Here is a 25,595-nt window from a genome sequence, read left to right on the forward strand (position 1 = left end):
GTGAAAGGCAGCAGGCCACATGTGGTAACTAGGCCTCAGGTAGTGGGACCAGAAACCCTGGCCATCGATTACCCAGAATATCTTCTGACAGCATGAACTGTCAGGTGGTCTTTTCACTGTTTCCAATGTCTCTGATGATCAGAGAAATTAAGGAAAGTCGAAAAAAAAATAAATCATTTGAAAACATTAAGAAAAATGTTTAAATATGATGAATTTGTTAATAAACGTGAACTATTGTAAATTAAATAAAAACATAAGCATATAGTGAAATAAAGAACAGTTATCAGAAAAGTTATCTGCAAAGTGAAGGCTTACTGTAATAAATTTGCCAGTTGCAACTGGTTAGAGAAGATGGTTACATCTTACATCAAGCGTAACTTGCCCCTCAGTGCAGCCTTCTGGACTTGATGCAGACTGAGAGGTCATATGCACTTACATCTGACTTCTAGAGCATTTTTGTCTTCCAACCATGTATGGCGTTCTCTAACGCACTCCCTCTTGCACTCCTGCTGGCTAGTGGTTCTCCATGGATCTGCCTGCAAGTAGCCAATGCATCCGGGCCCAATGTTTTTGTCCAGGGTTGTTACTGCAGAGAGAGAGTGATTGCCTGGAACACATGGGAGAGTCAGACTCTCAGTAGATGATGGGATAATATTTCAATTGTTGATAGTGAGATAAAGAGAGAAGGCAGAAATGTTGGGATGAAAAGTTCACTGAAGTAAAAGCTGCTTTATCTGTGCGATTTGTCATTCAACTGATTTTCAGGACAGCACAGGGAAGAGGAAATCAGGCAATGTTGTTCTGCATGACTTGTTGCTTAACATCTCAGAGCTCCTACTTAAAGCATTCTTGTCTTTTTATTACAGATGGTTCTTTGGAGGGATTAAACGAGCAGATGCAGAGAAACAGTTGTTGATGGTGGGAAATGGAAATGGCTCCTTCATTATCCGAGAAAGTGAAAGCAAGATAGGTGACTTCTCACTCTCAGGTATCATCATTATGGTTTCTTAGCTTAAAAAATTATTTTATTCCTCGTGGTTCTAAAGGAGTCTTGTTCATTATTTGCCTTGTTGCCTGAAGTGCTTGAATAGACATTATCCTTGACTTGTTCAGAAATAGCCTTGTGTTGTCTATCTCCATTTCAAATTTCCATTTGTGATTCTACCTGTACAGGATTCTATTGATTTACTATTCTGCTATGTTTTACTCTTTTAGAGAATGTGTTCATCTCATACTTAAAACTCATTAACTCCATGGCCATCATACATTGACAATATCTTTCAAGTTCTGATGCATCCTTTGCCATTGCTGTTCAGTTGCTTTACTGATTGAATCAAAAAAAGATCTGAGATTGATGTTTCAATGGAGTAAAGAGCACAGAAAGAAATTCTTTTTATGAAGCCTTTTGAGACAACAGAGTAGAAAAATTAGAATGGATTGAGGCAGCAAAATTCACCCTTATCAAACCAGCAGATTGCAGAGAGCAAATAAAATATTTGATCTTTTTGCAAATTACCTGTTGAATCTATTGAGAAAAAGCATGGAACTGATCACATCTCCAGAAAGTTATCCATTCATCGACCTCCATAGTTAATCCCTGGCTGTTTTTGACAGATAATCGTCCCCTGGATTTTTGGAATCAAGTAAGTTCGGTGTTTCATTGTCCATTTAATTATCCATTTCATTTTTATCTCTGTATTTAATTTATACCCTTGTGTACTTATCAAGTTCAGCACAATATGAGAAGTTTTTTTTTAATGAGTCTCTTCAATTATCCTGGGATGGACATTTCTCTAGATTTCTTTCTTTTTCATGTGTCCTCCAATCTGCACTGCCAGGTCCAATCTACAAAAAGAAATATTTAGATGTAGCCTGACTAATTTCAGTCAATGCGGAATTGCTTCATTTATTTTATGTTTTGTTCCTCCTGCTGTAATTCTAGGAATGTGGATGGAAAACAGGAGTGTTTTGCTAAAATATTTAACCCAGAGAAATTTGGATTGTTTTATTTTGAGATTTTTGTTGGAATTAGATTTGAACACTGAGATTAGATGTGAAATATATTAGAGGTACTTTGTTTGATGAAATCCTGGGTTGTGAGGAGTGATTGTGTGTTGTTCCCTTCAGTGGATTTCAGGGGCCAAATCAGGCTTCCACCCGCACATTGAAGAACTACTTTTTCTCTTCTATATTTGTATTTGTAGCCGTAGTTGTTGCAGGAGATGGGAAGCAAAAGACAGATTAATTTTAAGAAGATTTTCAAGGTATTTTATCTTCTAATTGAATGGCATAGACTTGGCTGGGGGTATAGGAATGAATTTACTGGTTATCTAGGATTTACTAGGATTTACTGGTTATCAGAAATGAAGCTGGAACCATCCCATGCTTTCTTGGACCGTAGGTCTATTTTAGACATGCGTGCTGGCATGAGGTACAGAAGCCTGAAGTCCCACACCATCAAGTTCAGGAACAGCTACTTTCCTACAACCATCAGGTTCTTGAACAGTCCTGCATGCCCCTAACCCTACCTCAGCAACAGAATACTATGCACCACCTCTTGCACTACCATGGACTTGTCTCTGATTGTGACTTTGTTTTTTGCACTAATGTCTTGTTTTTGCACAGTCTTTCTTTCTCTCCCTCTTCACTGTCTTGTATAATTTATGTATGATTTATGTTCTGTGTTGTTTGTATTTATGTCCCTGTGAAGTTGCTGCAATCCAGTTTTTCTTTGTATCTGTACCTCATCATACATGTGCACATGACAATAAACTTGACTTGAACTAGCTCTATATGTGTAAGAGGCCAAAGAGGGAGATTGTAATCTAATGGCTGATTGGAAGGTCTGCATCTAGATAGGCTTCAGTCACATTTGGTTAGGTGGAGGGTTGACCTTTTATTCGATTGGGCACAGCCTATCATAAATAGCACTTGCACAGACAATACTCTCCACATTCAATATACATGTAATGATGTCTGTTGCAGTACAAAAATGTTCCTGGTAAAATTACGTTGTGCTGTTCTGAATTATTCTTGTCCTAATGCATTTACAACCCGACCAGCTTTTCCTAGCTTTGTTTTCTCCACAGCAGTATGATTTTAGGAGACTCCGAGCAGTTCCCAGTCCAGTACTGGGAACCATACTTGAGTAGGTTCCCTTTAAAGTTATTTACTTACGTGTTCATTTTCAGGCCCCACATCATGCTCCTCACCACAGTGTTGATCCTTACTGCTTCCCAAGCTCTCAACTGGCATCCCCTTCCCCTGATACCTGACCTGATAAAAGAATGTGGCCACTGGAAGTTGCTGAATGTTTCTTCTCTTTAAAAGGATGTGCATTCATCACCTTCCTGTTATTTCTATCACAAACTCTAACACAAATAAAGCATTCCTGAACAGCAATTCTCTTATTTGCTGCTGGAGGCCGCACTAATCCAGAATCAGTTTTGGGACTCGGTGCAGGTCTGTAAGTACATGCACAGCGTTTTTTAAAGGAGAAATCAGTACACAGCTGTGCTGTGCATGCAGAAATCTACTTATCAGCTCAAACATACCAGCCTGAAGAAGGAAGAGTAATCTTGAGCTCATAATTAGATCAACTCTGTATGTCTGGTCCAGCTGTGATATTAAAACTCATGCATTCGGGCCAACACTTCTAAGTGGGTTTGGTGAGCAACAGTATAAGGTCATCAATTTGCAAAGCAACATCGCTTATGCTGAAAATTCTGTTTATGAATGCTCATCTTATTGCACGGAAATGGTTATATACATGTGTATTGAGCACACTTGGACTTTAATTTCAAACAAAATAAAACTGATTTGTGTCACGGTGTTCAGTCCTTTATGTGTTATGTTTCTTCCTGATTGGGTTGTTCCTAACTTACTTTGCTTATCTTGCATTTGAAGTTTTTTCATCATCTTAGATGTCAATGAGTCTTTGTACTTTGAAAACAAAAATAATCAAATGTGATTTTCTCTTCACAATTCCAGAATATTTCAATAACCACAAAGGAGGCTGGTTAACAAGGTTAGGGCACATAGAATAGGGGGTAATATTTTGTCATGGAGTGGGAATTGGTTATTGGACAAAAAGCAAAGAGTGTAGGATCAGTGCCTGAGCCCAGGTATTCACTATCTATATCAAAAATTTGTCTGAGGTACAAAATGTCTTATTTCCAAATTTGCTGATGATACTAAACTAGGTGGGATTGTGAATATGGAGGAGGATGTAAAAAGGCTTCAAGTGGATTTTGGCAAGTTGAATGAGTGGGCAAGAATGTGGCAAAATGAATATAATGTGGAAAAATGTGACTTCATCCACTTTGGTGAACATAATAGAAAAATGGTGAGAGATCGAAGGGACCTTGGTTGCTTATACAGAAGCCACTACAGGTTAGCATGCACAAAAAGCAAGCGATTAGGAGGACAAGTGGTATGTTAGCCTTGTAACAATGGGGTTTGATTACTGGAGTACTGCAATTGTATAGGACCTTAATGAGACTATACCTGGAATATTGTATTCAGTTTTGGTCTCCTTACCTAAGAAAGGACGTACTTGCCATAGAAAGAGTCCTTTGAAGATGAACTAGACTGGTTCCAATGATAGTAGGTTTTCTGTATGAGGAGAGACTGAGTTGACCTCTTTATAGTTGAGAAAGATGAGAGGAAATCTTATCCAAACTTACAAAAAGGGTTTGACAGGCTAGATGTGAGGAAGACGTTTGCCTAATCTGAGGAGTCTAGAACCAGGAGCCCAGTTTGAAAATAAGGGAGAGACCATTTAAGGCTGAAATAAGAAGAACTGTCTTCACTCAGAGGATGGCAAACCTTTGTAATCCTCTACCCTGGAGGGCTGTAAAGGCTCAGCAAATGTGCTCATTCAAAACAGAGATTGATAGATTTCTGGGAATCATGAGAAATGGGGATGTCACTGGAAAATAGCACTGAGATTGAAGATCAGCCATGATAAGGAATGGCAGAGCTGGTTCATGGGGCTGTAAGGCTTACTGCTTTTTTGTTATGTTCTTAGTTCTTGTGTTCATACATGGCAGAAATTGAACCATGAAGTCTTTCTCCTTCAAATGATTTAGAAAGAATACATTAGATCATACAACATTTTCCAGCCATTACTGCATTCTGAGTAAGTGTTTGTTCTTACTCTGAAACTGAGATAAAATGGCAATGACATCTGTCTATAAAGTCAATAAATGTAAGTTGTGTCAACATGTCTATATTTACCACACTGCAGCTGAGCTTTGCTTGTTTTTTTCCTGATACCTACTTATTTACAAGCATTTCTGGAATAAGTGTCTCACTTCAACAGAGAGCAGTAAAAATCGCTTTAAAAGCTTTTCATAAATGTGCAACCCAGATGATGTAATAAACCAACACAACGTCGCACTCACCTGCATGCGATTAGGTACAATGACAGTCCAGTTCCTTATAGACAGTGCCTTCACTTTCACAGTGGGTGGTCTCACTCAGACAGTAAACAGACACTTTCACTTTTTATACAGCTGAATGAGGGAAATATCTGAGATCAGAATGTGCACAGTATGGACCAGGGTTATAACTCCAATTTCTAGCCATTCTGCTCATGTATTTTTTGTTACCCTGAATTATCCCTTGAGACAGCACAATCCAGAGCACAAATAATGTGTAAGTACTATCTCCCTTAGAGTTATAGAGTCATACAGCATGGAAGCAAGTCCTTTGGCCCAACTCATCCACACTGACCAAGATGCCCATCTAAGCTAGTCCTATTTGCCTGTTTTTGGCCCATATCCATCTAAACCCATCCAAATGTCTTTTAAATGTTGTTATTGTACCTGCCTCAACCACTTCCTCTGGCAGCCCATCCCATATATGTACCACCTTCTGTGAGAAAAGGTTGCTTCTCAGGTTCCTATTACCCCATGGCTGTAACAAAGGAATATGTGCATAGTATCTAGTGCGTTACAATCTATTGCTTAATCCACCCTGCCCTTGCACAGGTAAATTATCTCACTGCTGTGTGACCTAGGTTTCACAGTGGTATATAAATGTGTGTGTTTTTATAGAGTCATAGAGTTGTAGAATCATAGAAAACAGGCCCTTTGGCCCACTGTGTCTATGCCGACCATTATGCCTATTTATACTAATACCATACATCTGCATTAATTCATATCCCTCTATGCCTTGCTCATTTAAGACCTGTCCAGATGCCTCTTAAATGTCAATACTGTTCCTGCCTCCACCACATCCTCTGGCAGCTCATTCCAGATACCAACTACAGGTGCATGTGTATGCATGCATGATTTTAAAATTATGATGCAGTGTATCCTTGGAGCTTGTCATCAACGCACATTGTAAACTTACCTTGTAGTGTAAATAGCATAGATTCATCGGAAATGCTCTCCTGCCACACCTCCTTCAGGTCATTGAATCACAGAATGTTAGCACATGGAAGGTTCTTTGAAGGGTCTTACCTCTTACTCCTATTCTGCTGCTCTTAATCCATAATCCAGAAAACGTTTCTGTTCCATGTTTTAATGTAGCCAATTCACTTTTTTAACAATATTCTTGAATATCCTAGCATAATCCATTCACCAGTGCATTCCAGATAATAATTACAAGCTGGTTAACTTTTTCGTTATGTTGCATTTTGTCAATTACTGTTCATCTATGCTCTCTGGTGACCAATCTTTCTGCTATTAGAAACAGTTTTTTAAAATTTTCTATCTCAGAATCTTTCACAGTTCTAAATTCCTCTATCAAAACCTTCTCTGCTCTATGGGGCACAAACTAATTTTCTTCTCTCTTCCTTATGGAAGTCTTTTGCTGCAGGGTTATTCTGGTAAATCTTTCCTGCATCCATGCTGAGCTTTAATCTGCTCCCTAAAGTGCGGTGGCCAAAATTGACTCCAGTACTCCAGCTAGTAGCTAACCAGTGGTGTATGAAGGTTATTTCTTTTTTATTTTTCCTTTTGTTTACAAAGCCAAGGATCCTGTCTGCTTTTTCAATTTCTGTCATTGTCAAATACTTCTCTGTTCACTCTCGGGTCTCTCTGTTCCTGCATTCCCTTCAAAAGTGCACTACTTAGTTCAGATAGTCTCTTCTAGTTTCTTTTACTGAAATGCATCATGGCTGCCATGTTCTTCAGCTGCGAGGCACTTTCTCTGATGTGCTGCATTGTGGTGAGCCGCAGTAATCATGGCTGGTTCCCTAACATAATCCCTTGCGTTTTACTCCACTCTTACACTAAGTCACCGTGTTTTAACCCATTACTCCCTTGAACTCTTTCTATACCACCTTTCTCTCATGAACCCCAATCCTCGAATCTCATACCTTTCCCTGATATCCCCACTTCCAAAACTCTTTCCTAATCCACTAGCCTTACACATCCGAGAAAATGCCTCACACACAAAGATTGTGACAATGCTGCACTCTGAGATGTCTGTTCATGTGTCCTTGGACTGGGGAGGGTGCAGCAAAGGAGGGACTTTGTTGGGACTGTTAACCCAATCAATGCAGTGACATCATATCCAAATCTTATTGCTCCACGGTATGGAGTGACCAAAAATAAAAATAGATAAAACTTGCTTTTTTTGCATGAGCCTTGTCCATCCTGCAAGTTTAATGTTGGCCTCAGCTGTAAAACAGCTGCAGGTCACTTTGTCATTGCGGATAAAATGGCTTAATATGAGAGAAAAATATCCTACAGGATCACATCTCCACTTATAACATGAAATCCAATGGGAAAAGGAGATTTGTGTCACAGAAAATTGCAATAGGACAGCTTTCAAGGAATGCACCCCCTCTGTAACACACCTGTTGCCTGTATATGTTATCTATTTGTTAGACTGCCCTCCAAGTGTGATCGTATTTAAATTACTTGGCACATTTCTAATCATTTGTCATTTTTTAAACTTCTAATAATTGATCTCTAATAATCCAGGTTTGGTTCAAATCAAAGCCATGTTTGGAAACAGGTGCTGGAATCTGGAGCAAAAAAAAAACAAACTGCTGGAGGAACCCAATGGGTCGAGCAGCATCTGTTGGGGGAAAGGAACTGTGAATGTTTAGGGTCAAAACCTTGGGAATGAGAATGGAGAGGGAAGGAAGCGGTATAAAGAGAGGAGGAGGGTGAGACAGGGACCCATAGGTGATAGATGGACCAAGGAGGGGTGAAGGATGACGGGCAGAAGGAGCCAGGTAGGAGAGAGGGAGGGATGAAGTTGGGAGACAGAGGCAGGTGGGTGATAGTTGGAAGCAGACAAAGGAAAGAGGAGATGGAGCCATGTGGGGAGACAGGAGGGTAAAGGTTGAGACAGAAGCTGGAGAGTGACAAGCAGGGACACAAAGGCTACAAGTATTGGAATCTGATAAGTAAGGAAGGTGATAATGGGAACCATTAAGGAGGAGGTGAAGCGCAGATGGAATCAGATGGGGGAGGAGATACAGTGGGTGAAGTACGTGGGTAGTAGGAGGTTCAAACAAGAAGCTGGAGGGGGACAAGCATGGGTGATGGGGGAGCTGGAGGGGGAGTATGGGAAAGGAAATAAAAATGGGAGGATCAGAGGTAGATCGGAAGGAGAGAGAGAGGGGGGAACACAGAAGGGAAGGTTTACCTAAAATTGGAAAATTCAATGTTCATACCATTGGGTTATAGACTACCTGGGCGGAATATGAGATGTTGTTCTTCTAGTTTGCGTTGGGCCTCACCCTGGTAGTGGAGAATGCTGAGGTTGGAGAGGTCAGTATGGGAATGGGAGTTGAAATGATATGCAACCTGAAGCTTGTGATGGTCATTGCAGACAGAGTGCAGGTGCTCTGCAAAATGATTGCCTCATCTGTGAAAGTTTAGTTTTAATCTAACATCATCTCTTTCACTTTGCTGTTGTTCAAACTGTCAACACCTTTATGTGAAAACTGGTTGAATAAAATGTATTGTGCATTATACTTTGTTTATTTCTATTTTACTACCTAATTTGCAGTTCGTGATGGAGATACTGTGAAACATTATAAAATCAGACGGTTGGATGAAGGAGGCTTTTTTATTGCAAGAAGATCAACATTTCAAACTTTGGCAGATCTGGTCAACAACTACATGAAGAGCCAAGATGGCTTGTGTACAAAACTTGAGGCTCCATGCCGGAAGGTGAGATAATATGCAAAATTAAATGTTCAAATTTACCAAATAAATTATTGAATCATTTATTCATTTTTAATTTTCTGAAGTAAGTAGTATTGAGAGAATGCTTGCCACAAAGCTTTCTGAAGTTTTTAGATGATGTGTTCATTAGCTGGTCTATTTGTTGATTTTGGTTTGGGCCCATGTTGGCACTTCAAAGTGGACAGCCCACTACCCTGTCAATGGCACAAACATCCAACATAAAGGATTAGGAGCAGAAGTAGGCAATATGGCCCTGGAGTCCACTCTATCATTACCATCTTGGCCCATCTTTGTCCTGAAGTTTACTGTGTATTCCATTTTCCTTGATTCCATTAAGAATCCTATGGAGTCATAGAATAGCATGGAAATAGAGCCTTCACACCAAACCTCAAGCACCGATTTGCATTAACCCCACTTTATTCTCCCCACATTCCCTCCAGATTCTTCCACTCATCTGCACACTAGGATCAATTTACAGTGGCCAATTCCAACTAACCTACTAACCTGCCTGTCTTTGGGATATGGGAGGAAACAAGAGGCCCAGAGGAAACCATGTAACCACACTGGGGGCTTGAGCACATGATCCAGGCTGACACTTGAGTTAATGCTGGAGGCAGGCTGCAAGTTCAGAGGTGGCATCTTTGAGGTAAAATGTTTGACAAAGGCAGCATCTCCTTGTGTGACACTACTCAAAGATGATAGGGAGATTTCACCCAGTGGCCCTCATCTATATTTGTCTCTCAACTGGCATCTCTTCAAAAGAAATACACTTTAAAAGAAGATACAGGAGCCTGAGGGCACATACCACCAGGATCAAGGACAGCTTCTATCCCACTATGATAAGACTATTGAACGGTTCCATTATATGATGAGATGGACTCTGACCTCACAATCTACCTTGTTGTGACCTTGCACCTTATTGTCTATCTGCACGGCACTTTCTCTGTAGCTGTGACACTTTACTCTGTACTGTTATTGTTTTTACCCATACTACCTCAATGCACTCTGTACTAACTCAATGTGTAATGAATTGACCTGTACGATTGGTATGCAAGACAAGTTTTTCACTGTACCTCAGTACAAGTGACAATAGTAAACCAATACCAATACCAAATAGATTATTGTCTACCTCGCCATTATGGGACTTAATAGGCTTCAGTGGCTCTCAACAGAAACTAGTGACTAGATGCCAGAAGTGCTTTATTGGTTAAGTCATGTGGGTCATTATGAATAGCTCCATGTACATACAACTCCTTTCCATTTCTCCTTTTAATGTGATGACCTGACTGCTGACCTGAGTTTATAACCTTGTTGTGGATAACATTAATTCCTGTGGTAGTGGACCAAGGGGTTTGCATGAAAAGAACCAGGAACAGGAATACTGTATTGCAGCTGCACAATTATGCAGCAGTAACTGGACGTGTGGCTTTTCTCAGAAAATTAAAAATCATATTAATGCTGTTTTGAGTGATCCAGTACAGAATCCAGATGCTATTTCTTTGTACCATGTGGGATCATGTGAGTTGAGCTGCAGGATGTGGCTTTTGTCTGCTCATGGGGAGGTTAACCTGATGCGCAGATTATATTACTACTTTCATGATGCAGGTCCACAACCACTTTATTGTAACTCGAACATCTAACAGAAACGATTGATTGTGGTTTTCTCATTTTAAAACATATTGATCTAGAATTTGGATCACGTACCAACATGTTTATGTGTGCCATGTGATTTTTCGAGGAAATTTCAAAGATCATGGATCATGGCTTTCACAGCAGGCTACTTAGTCTGTGAGTTACCATCTGGGTCCTCCTCGTGTCTAAGCCTGGTCAGTGCGGAGTTCTCCAAAGACGGGCCAATCCTGTGGAACTATGACATGTTCAAGGCCTGCCTTGGTGTGGCTTAAAGGGTGCCTACCTGATCAGATCCCAATCTGGCATTGGGTACTAAGTATATTGCAAAGGTTATGGAATATTAAGGAAATTGAGGAATATGGTGTTAGGGCAGGAGAGTGTTGGTGAGGTAAGAGATCTGCCATGATGTCATTGAATGGCAGAACAGATGTGAGGGGCCGAATGGCCTACTCTTGCTTTTCTTTTTATGTTCTCATATTTTTATGCACCTTTTAAATATTTTAGCTACTCAGCTCTCCACTGAGCTTTCTATCTCTAGTAGCATCTGCTTATGTCCAAGCTTGGCCTTTGCCTGATGTTACTGTCCAAATATCAATCTACTATTCCCACCCTCCTTCCCCCATCCATCCATTAACTGCCTTCCTTGCCACTGATCTGCTCCTGAGTGCTGATTCTTCCCCTCACTGTTCCCTAGCAGCTGATCTATGCCTCAACCCCTTGTTGAAATCCTAGCTTCTGATCCCAGACCCTTGACTGCTATCTTTTGGCCGCCTTTCCCCCCTCAGTTTCATTGGTGCAGTCCACAACGGTGGAGCATGTGAAAGAAAGGCCTTTCCTCATTCATGGCCTATTCAATAGTACTTAGCCCTGATGAACAGCCAAATTTCTCAGCAGCAGAACCTCAAACAAAGCATGGTGAACTGGGTGTCTGATGCAAATCTAGGCTCTCTACTTTGTAGTAAAGACAAAATTAATGCCAAGTGGTTCTTATAGATTTCAATATCTAGAGCCTTGTTTTTTTCACCTGTAAGTTAAAGGATTCTATTCACAGGCTCCTTGTGTGCATTGAAAGCTAAAATATGTTTGACCTTCTCTTTTTAAATCATCAGCTGGAAACACCAGTAACAGTTGGATTATCCTACAACACTGTGGATCAGTGGGAAATTCCTCGTAGCTCTCTGAAGCTAATAAAGAAATTGGGTGCTGGAACATTTGGAGAAGTATGGCAAGGAGTTTGGAATGACAGGACTCAAGTTGCCATAAAAACACTAAAAACTGGTATGATTACTCATTTGATAAATATTTGATGCAATGCTTGAGGTCAGGTTGGAAGCAGGATGTGAGTAGTGTTTTTAGTGGAGTGCTAATCAAAAACTAATAATTGCTAAAAGGGATATTGACTTAGAAATAATTCCATGTGGAAAGTATGGTGCAATATTGGGTAGGGCTCTTGAGGCTTTGATATTATTGATATATTGTGTGCAGTTCTGGTCGCCCCATTACCAGAAGGATATGGAAACTTTGGAAAGGGTACAGAAGAGGTTTACCAGGATGCTGCCTGGATTGGAGGGTATGAGCTATAAGGAGAGGCTGGACAAACTTGGGTTGTTTTCTCTGGAGCGTTGGAGGCTGAGGGGAGACATGATAGAAGTTTATAAAATTATGAGAGGCATTGAGAGGTTGGACAGTCAGAATCTTTTTCCCAGGGTAGAAGTGTCAAGTTCTAGAGGACATGCAATTAAGGTGAGAGGGGAAAAGTTTAAAAGAATGTGTGGGGCAAGTTTTTATACACAGAGTGATGGACGGCTGGAACAGGCTGTCAGGGGTAGTGGTGGAAGCAGATACGATAGTGGTGTTTAAGAGGCTGTTAAATAGACGCATGAATATGCAGAGAATGGAGGGATATGGATCATGAGCAAGCAGAAGAAATTTAGTTTAAATTGGCATCATATTTGACACAGACATGGTGGGCTGAAGGGCCTGTTCCTGTGCTGTCCTGTTCTATGTTCTATTATACCACAAACATGTGAGCAGAGTAGGCTTTGCACTTGCAAATGGTCACAGGTGGATTATTAAGGGTTGGGTGGGAGAGTTGAGAGGGGGCTATGTAGATGACGTAGCAGGGAACTTGAGGAGATGATTTGAGGGGAGGGCTGAGGAGAAACTTGGGGAAGGTTTCAGCTCGACTTCCAAGGGGCAATGAGGAAGTCAACTGGGAGTCAGGCAGAGAAGTGAGTGTTTGTGGGGGGAGGGGAGTAGCTGGGAGAAGTGGCGGTGATGGTAAGGAGGGATGGGGGTGATCATTAAGGATTAGAGTTTATAAGAAGGAATGTAACTTGAGAGTCATCTCCTCAACAGTGAACCAGATAAAGTTGGGCCTTTTAACTAATGTCAAGGTTCCACCTTTCGACAAAGAACTGCATCAATGTTCTATTGAACTTAAAGTGGGTTCCAGGAGTATATGTGTCATGTGTGACATGGAGAGAGTATTTGTAACTGTTCTGTGTGTGCAAAAAGTACCCAATTGTATTTACCTTCATGAGAGAATTTACAGGCTATCATGTCCAGATGTGAACCTGTAGGTGATGAATAAAAGAAATACAGTGGAAATCATTTGTTGTAATTAAAAAGAATTAGTAACTGATCAAGAAACTTTTGAAAACTAAGGGCACAAAAGGCATGGGAAATATTTGGGGAGTAGGAAACAACATTTAGGCAAATGTAAAAAAAATTTTTTCTCTGTTGTGTTTTGAGCTATTTTTATTTGGTATATTACAAATCATCTCGCTTTGGGAATAGTGGAAACAATATCAAAATGTGCTGTGAAAATCAGTAAGAAACATAAGAAAGCTAAGAAACATGGAGAACAGGAGCAGGAATGAGCTAATGGATTCCTTGTGCCTGATCTGCCATTCAACAAGTTTTTGCTGAACCAATCTTGGCCTCAGCACCTTGATCTTGTTGCCATGGAAATGTTCACAGTGGGGAAAGCTACGCAGCTAACTAAAGAGATGGGGAGACAGCAGCTTGTATCACATCCAACAGGAGGCAACAAGAGAGATCTCAGGAGCTGGGTGGTTGGTCAACACATGGACCAGGTGCTGCCAGTCCATGGTAATGGCCACACTCACCATAACAGTGAGGGTGCAACTTTGAGCATGTACCTCAGTGTACCTCACATCAAGGGGATCTCCCCCCATCCACTTTACCAGGTTCATACTCAAAGATTTATAATGGATTTTTCAAGCACGATCTTCCTTTTTGTAAATCCATGCTGAATTTGACTGATCCTGTTTCTGTTTTCCAATGCTCTGCTATTACATCTTTTGTAATGAACTCTAACACTTTCTGCTCTCCTCCAATGTTAGGCTAACCTATCTATTATTCCCATTTGGAGAGTAGTCTAAGGAATGTTGGAAGAAAACACCAGTGCATCCATGATTTCCAGGGCTGCTTCCTTAAATATTCTCACATGGGCAAGCTATCAGGTCCTCGGAATTTATTGGCTTTCTGATTTTCCAATCCTTTGGAAGCAGAATCCGGGGAACTTTGGTAGATTACAACCAAAACATCTACTATCTCTGCAAACACATCCTTTAAGACCTTAGGATGCAGGTCATCTGGTCCAGGGGATCTATTGGGCTTCAGCCCCATTAGCTTTCCTGATACCTTTTTGTCTAATGATCAAAACTATTTTAACTTCCTTGCTTCCTAAAGGCCCTTGATTATTTATCTAACTGACTAGTATTTACTTCAGCGACCTAATGTTTTATATTATTTGCTTCTCACTTTTTGTAATTTTTTTGGTTTTTTTGCCTTAGTTTAGCTACAAAAGGTGCATCCTTCTCATAGAGCCTTTCTTTCCTAGCAGAATATACATATATTTCTAAAATATCTTCATAAATGTCTGTTGCTGTTGATTTATCATCTTAGCCTTTAATCTATTTTCCCAGCCCACTTTTGCCAACTCTATCCTCCTACAATTTTAATTGCCTTTATTTAAGTTTAGCATGCTACTTTCAGACCCAAATTTCTTACCCCAAAACTGAATTTGAAACTTTACGATGATATGAGCATTCTTTTCCAGGGAATCCTTTAATTAATCTTGTCTTCCCTTACATACCAGATCTAAAATAGCCTGCTCCCTGGATGATTCCTCAGCACTTTGCTCTAAGAAATCATTCTGAATAGACTCTTTGAATTTGATAATTAAAATCACCCATTATTATTGCAGTAACTTTCTTACAAGCCCCCATTATTTCTTGATTTATACTCTGTTCTACAGTATAGTTACTGTTAGGTGGCCTATATAGTACTTCTACGAGTAACTTCTTACCCCTATAGCATCACAGAGTTTGTTTTTACATGAAGGAAACCATCAGGTCATCGAACCTATGCTGAAACAGTGTGATGAGAATTGTGAACCATTGCTTGGTTAAAGATAGAAATCAATATGGGCACTTGGTTGAGTTTTGTTATTCAGCCTAGAGAAAAGATGAAACACTTCAGTTTGGAAATAGAAGTAGGGAAAGAAGTCAACCTTAGACGGAAAGATTTTAATGAAATAGTGATGCAGGAGGATCTCGGTGAGCAGTTATGTGGTGTAAGTCACTAAAAGTAGTCATATACAGGTAAGCTGAAGAAGCAAACATATTCCTTTCTTCTGTGGAGATCACTTTTCATCTCTACATGACATACCTTTTTTAGTTGGAGAAGAGATCAGACTTGAAAAATAATGACCTGGAAATTCGTGGGACTGGTGAGACGTTCACGTTCAGTTCCCTGAGCTGCAAGCAGAATTGCTGCCCCAGCACATTCAGTTTGTATCAGGAGGACACCAGTAGGTATGGTCCTGAGTTAGGCAATGATTAGTATGACATGATCAGCCTAGAATAACTGTGGATGCTGCGATTGAATCAAACTGTCAATGAACAGGGAGGAAAACCTTTTGCTGATCAAAGTGATGCCAATGTGTACCAATTATAATCTCCCTATTAGATTTTATCATAGATTTTGCTGGATAAGAGTGAATGATTAGAATTTGTTTGCTGTGTCCATTTTTAGGTACGATGGCCAAACAGGACTTCCTAAGGGAGGCACAAATAATGAAAAGATTGAGACATCCCAAGCTAATTCAGTTGTATGCTGTGTGCACTGTTGAAGAGCCAATTTACATTATTACTGAATTAATGAAAAATGGGAGCTTGCTTGACTACTTACACAGTAAGTATGGTAGCTTTTTGGAATCAACCAGGCTTGGGTTCAATGGGAAGAACGTACAATGCAATACGGCGTTAATTTATCAAGCGGATAAGTACTTTGCAAATAAGTCCAAAGGGAAAGGAAATGTAGGAAATGAGCACTTGGCAAGTATCCTTGTAATATTAATGTAAGCTTGTGATCTTCCAGATGGTTACTTTTGAATTGGCTTCTGTTTACTTTTATGGTGAGCCTATCCCTGGGTGATATGGCTTTGATTGCAATGATGATGAAACTTCTTTGAATTAGGCTGTAATGCAAATGAAAATATATTTTTGATGTTTCTAAAGTTAACCTAAGGCACTAAAACTTATAGTGACTGAAAAACTGCCATTTTCTGCGCTTTTTTTTAGAGCTTATTACATTTTTGAGACTGTACATAAAACAAATCATATAAAAGTCTACTTGAACACACATCAGTTATAGGCAAATTTCAGGAACTTCTTTCAAAAATGTATTTGTGTTTCTGAGATTGGGAAGCTTGTGGGAAATAGTATTTGTTTCAATTTACTAAATGCTATATTTGAATATCCAGATATGATCCTGATGTTGCAAAAATTATCTGTTTTTGACACCTGGTTGGAACAGTGTCATTATTTTCCCCTGATAACTTCTAATGAGACAAAATGCTTTAAATTAATTCTTGTTGAATGATGTTTCAATGTGACTAAGCAGTCACATCAGGAAGCAGTGGTGTCTGGGACCATCACGTTACCTGTCACTTTGGAGTGCCGTTTTGCTCTGTAAGTATCAGTGCACATTGCTTAATGACCATTCTATAAATTCAGAAATAAAATGGTTCCCAGGTGGCCCAGCAGTTAATTGCATTGTGAGGTGTGGTACTGCTTGATACAAACTGGGAAGACTCGGGTTCAGTGCTTCACCCTTCTCTGTCCCTGTAATCTTCTCAACTTCTCCAGCTCTCCAAATCCCTGAGAACTCTTTAACCTTTAACCTTTGCCTCCTCATCCTGCCGTTCATAACTATGCTACTAGCAGTTGAGCGTGCAAGCTTTCAAATTCCCTTCTCTCTCTCTCACACATGCACACACACACTCCTTCTTTAATGTGCGTCCATTACATTGGATGCTTATACCAGGTACAAAAATGGGTCTTTAGTTTCATATATGTTTTTACTACAAAAAAAATGCAGCAAGCAATCAATGGATCAGATGTCATCTGTGAGAAGTGGAATGGAGTCAATGTTTTCCTTTAGTGACCTTCATCAGAACCTAGCATTCTGTCTTTCTAATGAGTTCAAGGATTGGTTTCTCTTTACTTTTGTAATGCATTGTATATCATATTTGCTTCTGGATGTCCTATGGTTAGTGATATATATCCATGGCCTCTACTTGTTTGAAAATTATTTTAGTCTGGGAAGAAGACCTCTTTGCATTATAACTTGCTTCTCAAACTATTTTCTCCATCGCAGATCAACAATGTCTATTATTTCTGACTGCTAAGCATTGGTGTCAATTTTGAATCCTATTAAGATTTTTAACATTTTTAATTTTGCTATCAGAAGCTGTTAGTGAAGGCAGATTCACTGCCACATAATGTTGTAATGCTAGGTGTGAGTTGTAATTTTGCCAATGTTTACCTCATTTCAAAGGTCATTGTTGGGTCATATTTACTGCAAAGGAGGAAGAAAGGGACAGAAGGTTGGGATTAACACCATAGTAGCAAAATACATTGGAGTACATTCTGAGCAAAGGGAGGAGAATGAGAGCAGTCGTAAATTGATGAGACAGGCTGATTAATGAACAGCAGGGCAGGATACAAATGTCAAAAGCACGGACAGGTTGGAGACTAGTGGGAGAGCAGACTGCTTAAGGTGAGAACGTGCTGGTTAATTGACCATCCGACCAAAACAGACGCGTAGAAAAGTTTCAGATATGAGAAGCTGTTAGGAAGAAATCATGTGATGGAAAAGATGTGTGTTGTAAAGTATGAAGAAAATAATCAAGAAGGTTCTCTCTAAGGGAATGACCATAGCAATTGATGGAATCACTAAAATACAGCAGGGTTTGTGATGAGGAACAAAGAGAAAGGTATTTTATTCCCGTACAACCTTGAAGGAGGCTACTTTTGCTCATTCAGTCTATCCCGGCTCACAGACCATACTATTCTCCATTAATTTTCCCTGCAACCTATTCTCTCCGTATTTCCATCAACTGTCCCCAAACCGCCCCTTTGCCTCCCCCCTAGATTCCACCAGTCTAACTCATTTACGGCAGCCAATTAACCTACCAACTGCATATCTTTGGGATGTGGGAGGAAACCAGGGTACGTAGGGGAAATTCACACAGTCAACATAGGAGAACATACTAACTCCATGCAGACAGCATCCTGGGTCAGGACTGAACCCAGGTCAGTGGAGCTGTGAGGCAGCAGCTCTACCAGCTGCACCAGTGTGGCACCCACTCTGCTGAGTACTGAGTCTGGCATCCAAGACATGGCACTAATCGGGAAGTCCAAGAATGTTAAGGCAAGGCACATGTTACAGTTACAATTGGTGAGATCACTGAGGGACAGCACGCAGATGAAACACTGACTAGAGCTGCTTTGGTGGGTCATTTGTTTGCTTCAATTTGACAGTGTTGTTAAATAATAAATGGAATCTTAAATAAATTTTTAGGCTACAAGAATAAACACAACATAAACCAGGTTTCCAAATGCTATCTTGGCAAAATGCCTTTTATTTCTGGTGATACAGAGAAGGAAAAAATTGCTTTGCTGCCTTTAAAAAAAGAAACAGGGTTAACTATTCTAGATGATGACTTTTCATCAGATGGAAAGGTCATAGAACTGAATTATTAACCTGTTTCACTCTCCATAGGTGCTGCCTTACCTGCTGAATATTTCCAGCATTCTACTTTTATGTCAGATTTCCAACATCTGCAGGGTTTTGGATTGCTTGCTTTTGATATCGTGCTCTCCTAGGATTACAGTAAAGCTTCTTTCCCAATATCCAAGATGTTGACTGAATTCTCAAGAATGCAGCTTTGCAAAGATTAATTAATCTGAGACTCTGAATTCCTGTGTTGTCTTTTTGATGAAGTAAATCATCAATTTAAAAATTGTCACATTGTTTTACATTGTGTGATTGTCATATATCTTTGTGGTCTGGAATGCTAGTAGCCAGTTAAGTAGAATATGTATTTAGTTATATCACCAGTATATTTTGTTCAACACCAGTTTGCTAATGATTTTTATTATGTGATTATTGAAACATTCTGAGCCCATCAGTGCCATTCTATCATTATGTAAGTTACAGTGTCAATCAAAGTGGTGATTTCTGCAAATTGGTGATTATATTTGACTTTACAATTAATCTTCAACTGTTTTATCCAGCATCTTGAAATAGCAGTGCACAAGTCAAAGGAGTGGTCATAATTGTGGTACTAGTTGCTCTTTAATTTCCTGGGATGTTTGATCTGTGAAAAAAAGGTGCTGTTACTTGCATGCATCATGACACATAAGATATATCTTGGCCATAAACTAAGCTTGTTCTATTTGATTTTAGCAAAAAATGTATTTCAAATCCCAGACAAAACTGAGTCCAGTTTCATTATGAGCAGATTTTGCATTGAAATAATTGCATCATGAGTTTAAACAGTAGGAAGTATTCTGAAATCAGAGAAAGCTGTACAATATGTCCAATTTCACTCTGAACAGATCTTGCAATAAGGGTTTACTTCTGTCAGCATTGCTTTGATGAAGGGAGGTTTAAAGTTTATTACTTTTTTGTGACTTTTTATCAGATAAAGAAATTTTAAGGACAAATGAAAATTGTTTCTGAACTGTAACATTCATCATTTATTAATTTCAACAGAAAACCAGGGGTCGAGTTTGACCATAAGTGACCTACTGGAAATGTCTGCACAGGTAGCTGCAGGAATGGCATATTTGGAAGTTCAGAATTATATTCATCGGGATTTAGCTGCTAGGAATGTTCTGGTTGGAGAGAACAACACCTGCAAGGTTGCTGATTTTGGACTTGCCCGAGTTTTTATGGTAAGAATGACAATTATCTTCCATTCATTTAATTGTTCATTTAAAGAACAAACACTGATATGCATGTTAATCAACTGAATTACCAGTTAAGTGTGGGGCAAAGGGGATTCTGAGCAATGAATGCGGGCAGTGGGTCCCAATCAACAAAATATAAGGCCAATATATAGCTATCTTGCCAGTGTCATTTTGAGTGCATTATTTAAACTGTTGGATACATCATTGCTAATACCATTTTTGACATCATTAGACAGATGACGAAAATGTTTATGAAGCAAAAGAAGGAGCAAGATTTCCTGTAAAGTGGACTGCACCAGAAGCCATCCATTCAAATAAGTTCAGCATCAAATCAGATGTTTGGTCCTTTGGAATACTGCTGTACGAAATTATCACTTATGGAAAGATGCCTTATCCAGGTTAGACGATCACTTCAGGATACATTCAGGATCACTAAGTTACTGAAATTTTACTTTCTTACTCAAGCTGTCTATAACGGTTTGAGCAAGTGAGAATCTAAGTTAGGAACAGCTTGTACACATGTATCATTGTAGCTCAAGTAACAAACTGTCGAAAATCCGAAAGTTGCTGAGGACAGACGAAATACATCCGTCAGGAGATGGTTTAATTGGGAATTTAATAAATCCATCTGATGGAATTATCAAGTAGTCCTTTGAAGAATATAAAAAAAGTAACTTTTTTGACATTTTCAGCACATCAGTTTCCTGTGCTTTTATGACAATTTTGTAAAATTTGAATGTTGGCTTTTTTCAGGGATGACAAATTATCAAGTTATCCAAGAGGTGGGAAGAGGATACAGAATGCCATGTCCTGCAGAATGCCCTCCACCACTGTATGAAATCATGTTAGAATGCTGGAAAGAGAGAGATTATGAACGACCAACATTTGAGACCCTCCAGTGGAAGCTGGAGGACTTCTTTGAGACTGATCTTTCCGCCTACACAGAAGCGAATGTTTTTGTTAGTTAATATTGGAAATTCCTTTGGGTTAATGCTTGCAATGAATAGAACTGATTTAACATTCACATCTTGGATTTTGTTATAGAGTTTAATGGCTTTGATTTAGGCTGGTATGTATGTATGTCAGACAGCTGCGAGTTCATGCACTAGCCTAAAGGCTATAATGAATTCTATGTCATTGAACTTAATTTGCACATTGCAAGAAGTATATTGAACCTTGTTCCTTTCATAAGTAGCTGGAGTGACGTCATTGAAGTGGACTATACAGATGAAGAGGCCAATCAATACTCCATGGATTGGGACGGAAAAGATTTCTGTTTTGAAAATGCTGAATATGCACACACATTTGGTGAGAACCAGATGCAATGGTTTCTCAAAGAGCCCACCTATTCTTAAACATAACAATGACTGCTTGGGCCAGTTTCCAGAAAGTGTCCCCTGGCCACAGGGGTGTGGTGGGGACCAGTTCTTCAAAAAGATAGGGAAGGAATAATAAATAAATCAGCTGTTACTGTGCTATTTCTAGATATCTTTCTGAAAAATCCTGTTCTGACAGCAACATCTCAGCTGGAGGAATATAGATTTATTTTTATTGATTGCATTGGAGAGGAAAATCAGGCAGGGTATACAAAGGATACAACAAATGTTCTTACATATTTTGCCATCCCACCAAATATTTAAGAAAATGAAAACAATTTGCATTTACTATAGGGATGTTATGTAATACATATACAGTATATAACACACTTAACCAATCCTGCCCAATTTCATTCATATAGTAGTTGCCAGATTTTATTAGTTTCTGTCTTAATCATCCCCATGTTCCCCAACTCTACCACCTCTGGGGGAAACTTAGAGAGTCGCACATAATTTTAATGAATATCATAGCCAAATAAATAGTCATCAGATGAAGAGAAAATAATGACAGAAATTTGTCTTTCATTGTTTACCCATCAATGGATTTTAGAAAAATTTGGCAAAGATACATGTCTCCTTCAGCAATTAGTGTTTTTGTTTGGCTATCTGTAAATACAAAACCTAAACCATTTGGTAATAACCATTGAACTAAAGCATCAACTTGTTCAGCAGGTATTTTCCAATACAAAATCAAATTCTACTACAATCTGTGTAGTATTTATGGTGCCTCCAAGGTATGTACATAATCTTACATTATAGGTTTGTTTGGAATTCAATGTAAATTTTTATTGTGTGATTTGCTGCTAGTTGAGATGTACTGTATATAAAGGTAAATATATATGATGAAAATTGAGAAGCAAGCAATCGTATCCCATGTATATTTTGACCAAGAAAATTATTTGAACTTTCAACTATTTCAGTCTTTTTTAGGTTTTACATTAAGATCTCTGTGTTAGTACCGAAATCCACTCCAACCCCAATTCACAATTTTTGATATCAGGCTTGATTAAGAAGTTGCCAACTAAACTTCAAACTAAACTGATTAACATTTGGTAGGACTTTGACTATCCATAGGCCCAAATGAGTATGCAGTTAGTTTTTTTAATGGTTTACTTTTACCAAGTTGCTTGTTGGAAGGGCCCCTTCCATTAGACTATACTGTATGACTTAACCATTTACCAAACAGTCTTACAGCATAATGTACAGTAGAAACTCCAATAGAATTTTAATTATGAAATATTGGACCAGATCTTGCTGAAAAGTAATAGATTTTAAATGGTGCTTGTTTCTAATAATGGACAAATTGGCCAGCAACTTGTGGCAATGAAGAGCTACATTGTAAACTGTGAATAGTCAATAGTTGCAGGATAATTTGCATTAACTTCTTGAAATGCATCAAATCATTAACTCACTGAAATTCCTATATTTGTATGTTAATTGTCCATGAAACTCAACTACTGAAAATAAACCTAATACTAAATGGAGTATGTACCCTTTCTAACATTGTGATAAGTGTTGATGACTACTAATCAGTCTTTTGCAGAATGTGAAGGGAGTCTCATAGCTTATTGTTTTGAGAGAATTTAAAAATTAATGTTTTAATATTTTTCTTTTCTTTGGCTTTATTTCTCTCTGAATCTTGTCTTTCCCTCTCTCTATTTCTTTTACTGACATTGAATTCACCCACTCCAACTTATCTTCCCTGTCAGTTTTTCCGTCATTTATTTGTCACTTCTTTATTCTCTTTAGTTAAGGCAGTACATCATTTGTTGCATTGCAAACCCAGGACACGGATGTACTGTGGCTTTCAATGCCCCATTATCAGAGTATGTTTCCAATAATTTTGTGAGTAAATAGTTTTAAACCTAAATGAGTTGTTCTCCTTAAACAAGTTGCTCTATTCCAACAAAATCTGGCCCAGTGTTTATACAAGTGCCTTCGTTGAATATCAATTGCTGGATTACCAGATGTCAAAAAAAGGAATGCCCATTTAAATTTAGATCTTTTGTGATAAAGAAAAAAATGTAGTTCTCATGGTTTTCAGTTTTTCCTTTTGATTAATTCATATCTTTAACTTCTTTCTAGTGGTTACAGTGCTCAATAATAAACCAAACTCAACTGCTGAAGCAGAATGTTTAGGCTCCTTGTTCGTGGAATTTGAACTTCAAATTTGATTAAGGGCAATCCTAAATTGTTGTCCCAAGACAAGTAAGGCAGAATGGACATTGTAATATGCTACTGCTGTGGATTCATACATACACATAACAGAACTGTGTGAAAAATTATTTGATTATTTTTGTAACATGAACTGAAAAATAGGCTTCCTTAAGGCATGGTAACGGTAATGAACTCTATATGTACTCACTTGCCAAAATGAGGATCTGCTAGATGATTGATAGCCTTGACCTTCAGACTTATCCTTCAGTTATCCTACTTCTAATTAGTTTAGCAAGACTGTACTCTCATGTGTCCAATATTGCTTGAATAATGCATCAGTCTATTTTTTTCATATACTGTCAGAATTTTGGTAAAAAGAAAATTGCTAAACTAGCTATTTGATCCATTGAACATTAAAAATATTTCTTTGTAGGTAGGGTTTAATATTCAAACACTAATATTGTACACTAATTGTACTACAGAGCACTTATAGCAAAATTTAATCATGTCAAATTATAAGTAAGGAACTGCTCCATAAATTTATCAGGCCCCAAGATTACCCTATAGGACTGCAGTATATGAAAACTTAATAAGTTCATTCATCTGAAATTCCTTTCTCAGCTATTTCAGAAGAGTTGTGTAATTTAAATGGGTTAATGTAATCCAATAAATAGCAAAGAGAATTTGAAACAGCATATGCCACATTTTAACAATGGGGCCAAGGTTTATAGAAAGTTTCTTCTAACACATTGAGAATATTAATGTTAATCAGCATCTTATTTAATAATTTTAATATTTCTTTTATTTTAACCAACTGGCTAACACGATATTAGTTTAGTATTCATTTGCTGTGTGGATCAATTATGTTGATGCTATGAAATCTAGCTTTAGATGTTATAAAAAAAATTTGCAATGTTATGCTCAAGATTTATGTTTAGAATTGAAGTCTCAACAAGTTTTGTATTAGGATAAGTGCTCCTGGAAATTTTATTTTTTAATAATATTTTTAAAAATCTGATATTATTACATGTTTTTAATGAACATATGTTTCAAATGAAAGCTTGTAGTATTTCTATTTCCTGTCAATAATAAAAATATGTGTTTTTTAAAAAGAGAAAAGGATTTTTTAAAATCCATAATTAGGTACTTTTAGGACCTAGGATCTAGTGCTTTCAAAATCCTCTTTGAAGGATGTAAAAATGAAATAGTGGCATTAGGCACATTTACCATAATCAAGTGAGAAGTGTTTAAAAAAATCTTGGAATTTGGGGCTATAAGGAATGACGAGAAGTTTTAGTTTGGGGCAGATCAGCCATAATCGTATTGAATGGTGAGGCAGCCTTGAGGGTCCGAGTGGCCTACTCCTGCTCCCACCTTCTTGTGTTCTTGTGAGTCATTTCTACCTACGTGTGTGTTGGTGTAATGCCTTCATGACTGTATTGAAAGAGACTCTGCAATATGTATGAGGTGGCATTAATTTACATGACAGTATCCATAAACGTATTTACATATTGAGACTTTAAAATCTGTTGCAGAAATTAAATGGATGTGAGCATGTTCCATGGTCTTTGCAATTCCCTATGCAGCTCCATTTTTGCAAAGCAAACGCATTGTACTGAAATATACATTACACTCTGCTCCTTCTATTTTTAAAAATCACAAGAACCTGATGTCCTTACTGGTTTTTGAAATAATAATCCTTTGAAGACTGAGAGTAGAATAAAGGCCATATCAAATTTTTTTTCAGATTAGGAGGGACAATGATTGAATGCTGACTTCGTAATGTCTCCTTCCATTACACAACAATAATGGGAATGTTACATTGGGACCAATTTTTGCACACTTTGTCTTACCAATTATATCCAAAATTTTGCGAATCGATGCTCCTCATGAGTAGAACTCTGACTAATATAATTTTTAAATCTGAGCATGGCTGCCTCAGGTGGTGAAGTGAGTTTTCATTTTGTTCTTTCATTTATATTTGA

General features: G+C 38.4%; 1 protein-coding gene across 1 annotated transcript in view; it reads left to right on the forward strand.

Annotated features, from left to right (window-relative positions):
* frk (fyn-related Src family tyrosine kinase) overlaps positions 1–24,672 on the forward strand; it is an 81,416-nt gene extending 56,744 nt beyond the window's left edge. The window contains exons 2-8 of the mRNA XM_052024296.1: positions 867–988; positions 8,977–9,140; positions 11,897–12,065; positions 15,852–16,010; positions 19,881–20,062; positions 20,310–20,475; positions 20,831–24,672. Coding sequence (XP_051880256.1) covers positions 867–988; positions 8,977–9,140; positions 11,897–12,065; positions 15,852–16,010; positions 19,881–20,062; positions 20,310–20,475; positions 20,831–21,045 — 1,177 coding nt within the window. The 3' untranslated portion in view covers positions 21,046–24,672. The remainder of the gene's footprint in view (positions 1–866; positions 989–8,976; positions 9,141–11,896; positions 12,066–15,851; positions 16,011–19,880; positions 20,063–20,309; positions 20,476–20,830) is intronic.
* Positions 24,673–25,595: the final 923 nt, after the last annotated feature.

This window comes from Pristis pectinata, chromosome 10 (assembly GCF_009764475.1).
Source record: "Pristis pectinata isolate sPriPec2 chromosome 10, sPriPec2.1.pri, whole genome shotgun sequence".
Lineage (NCBI taxonomy): Eukaryota > Metazoa > Chordata > Chondrichthyes > Rhinopristiformes > Pristidae > Pristis > Pristis pectinata.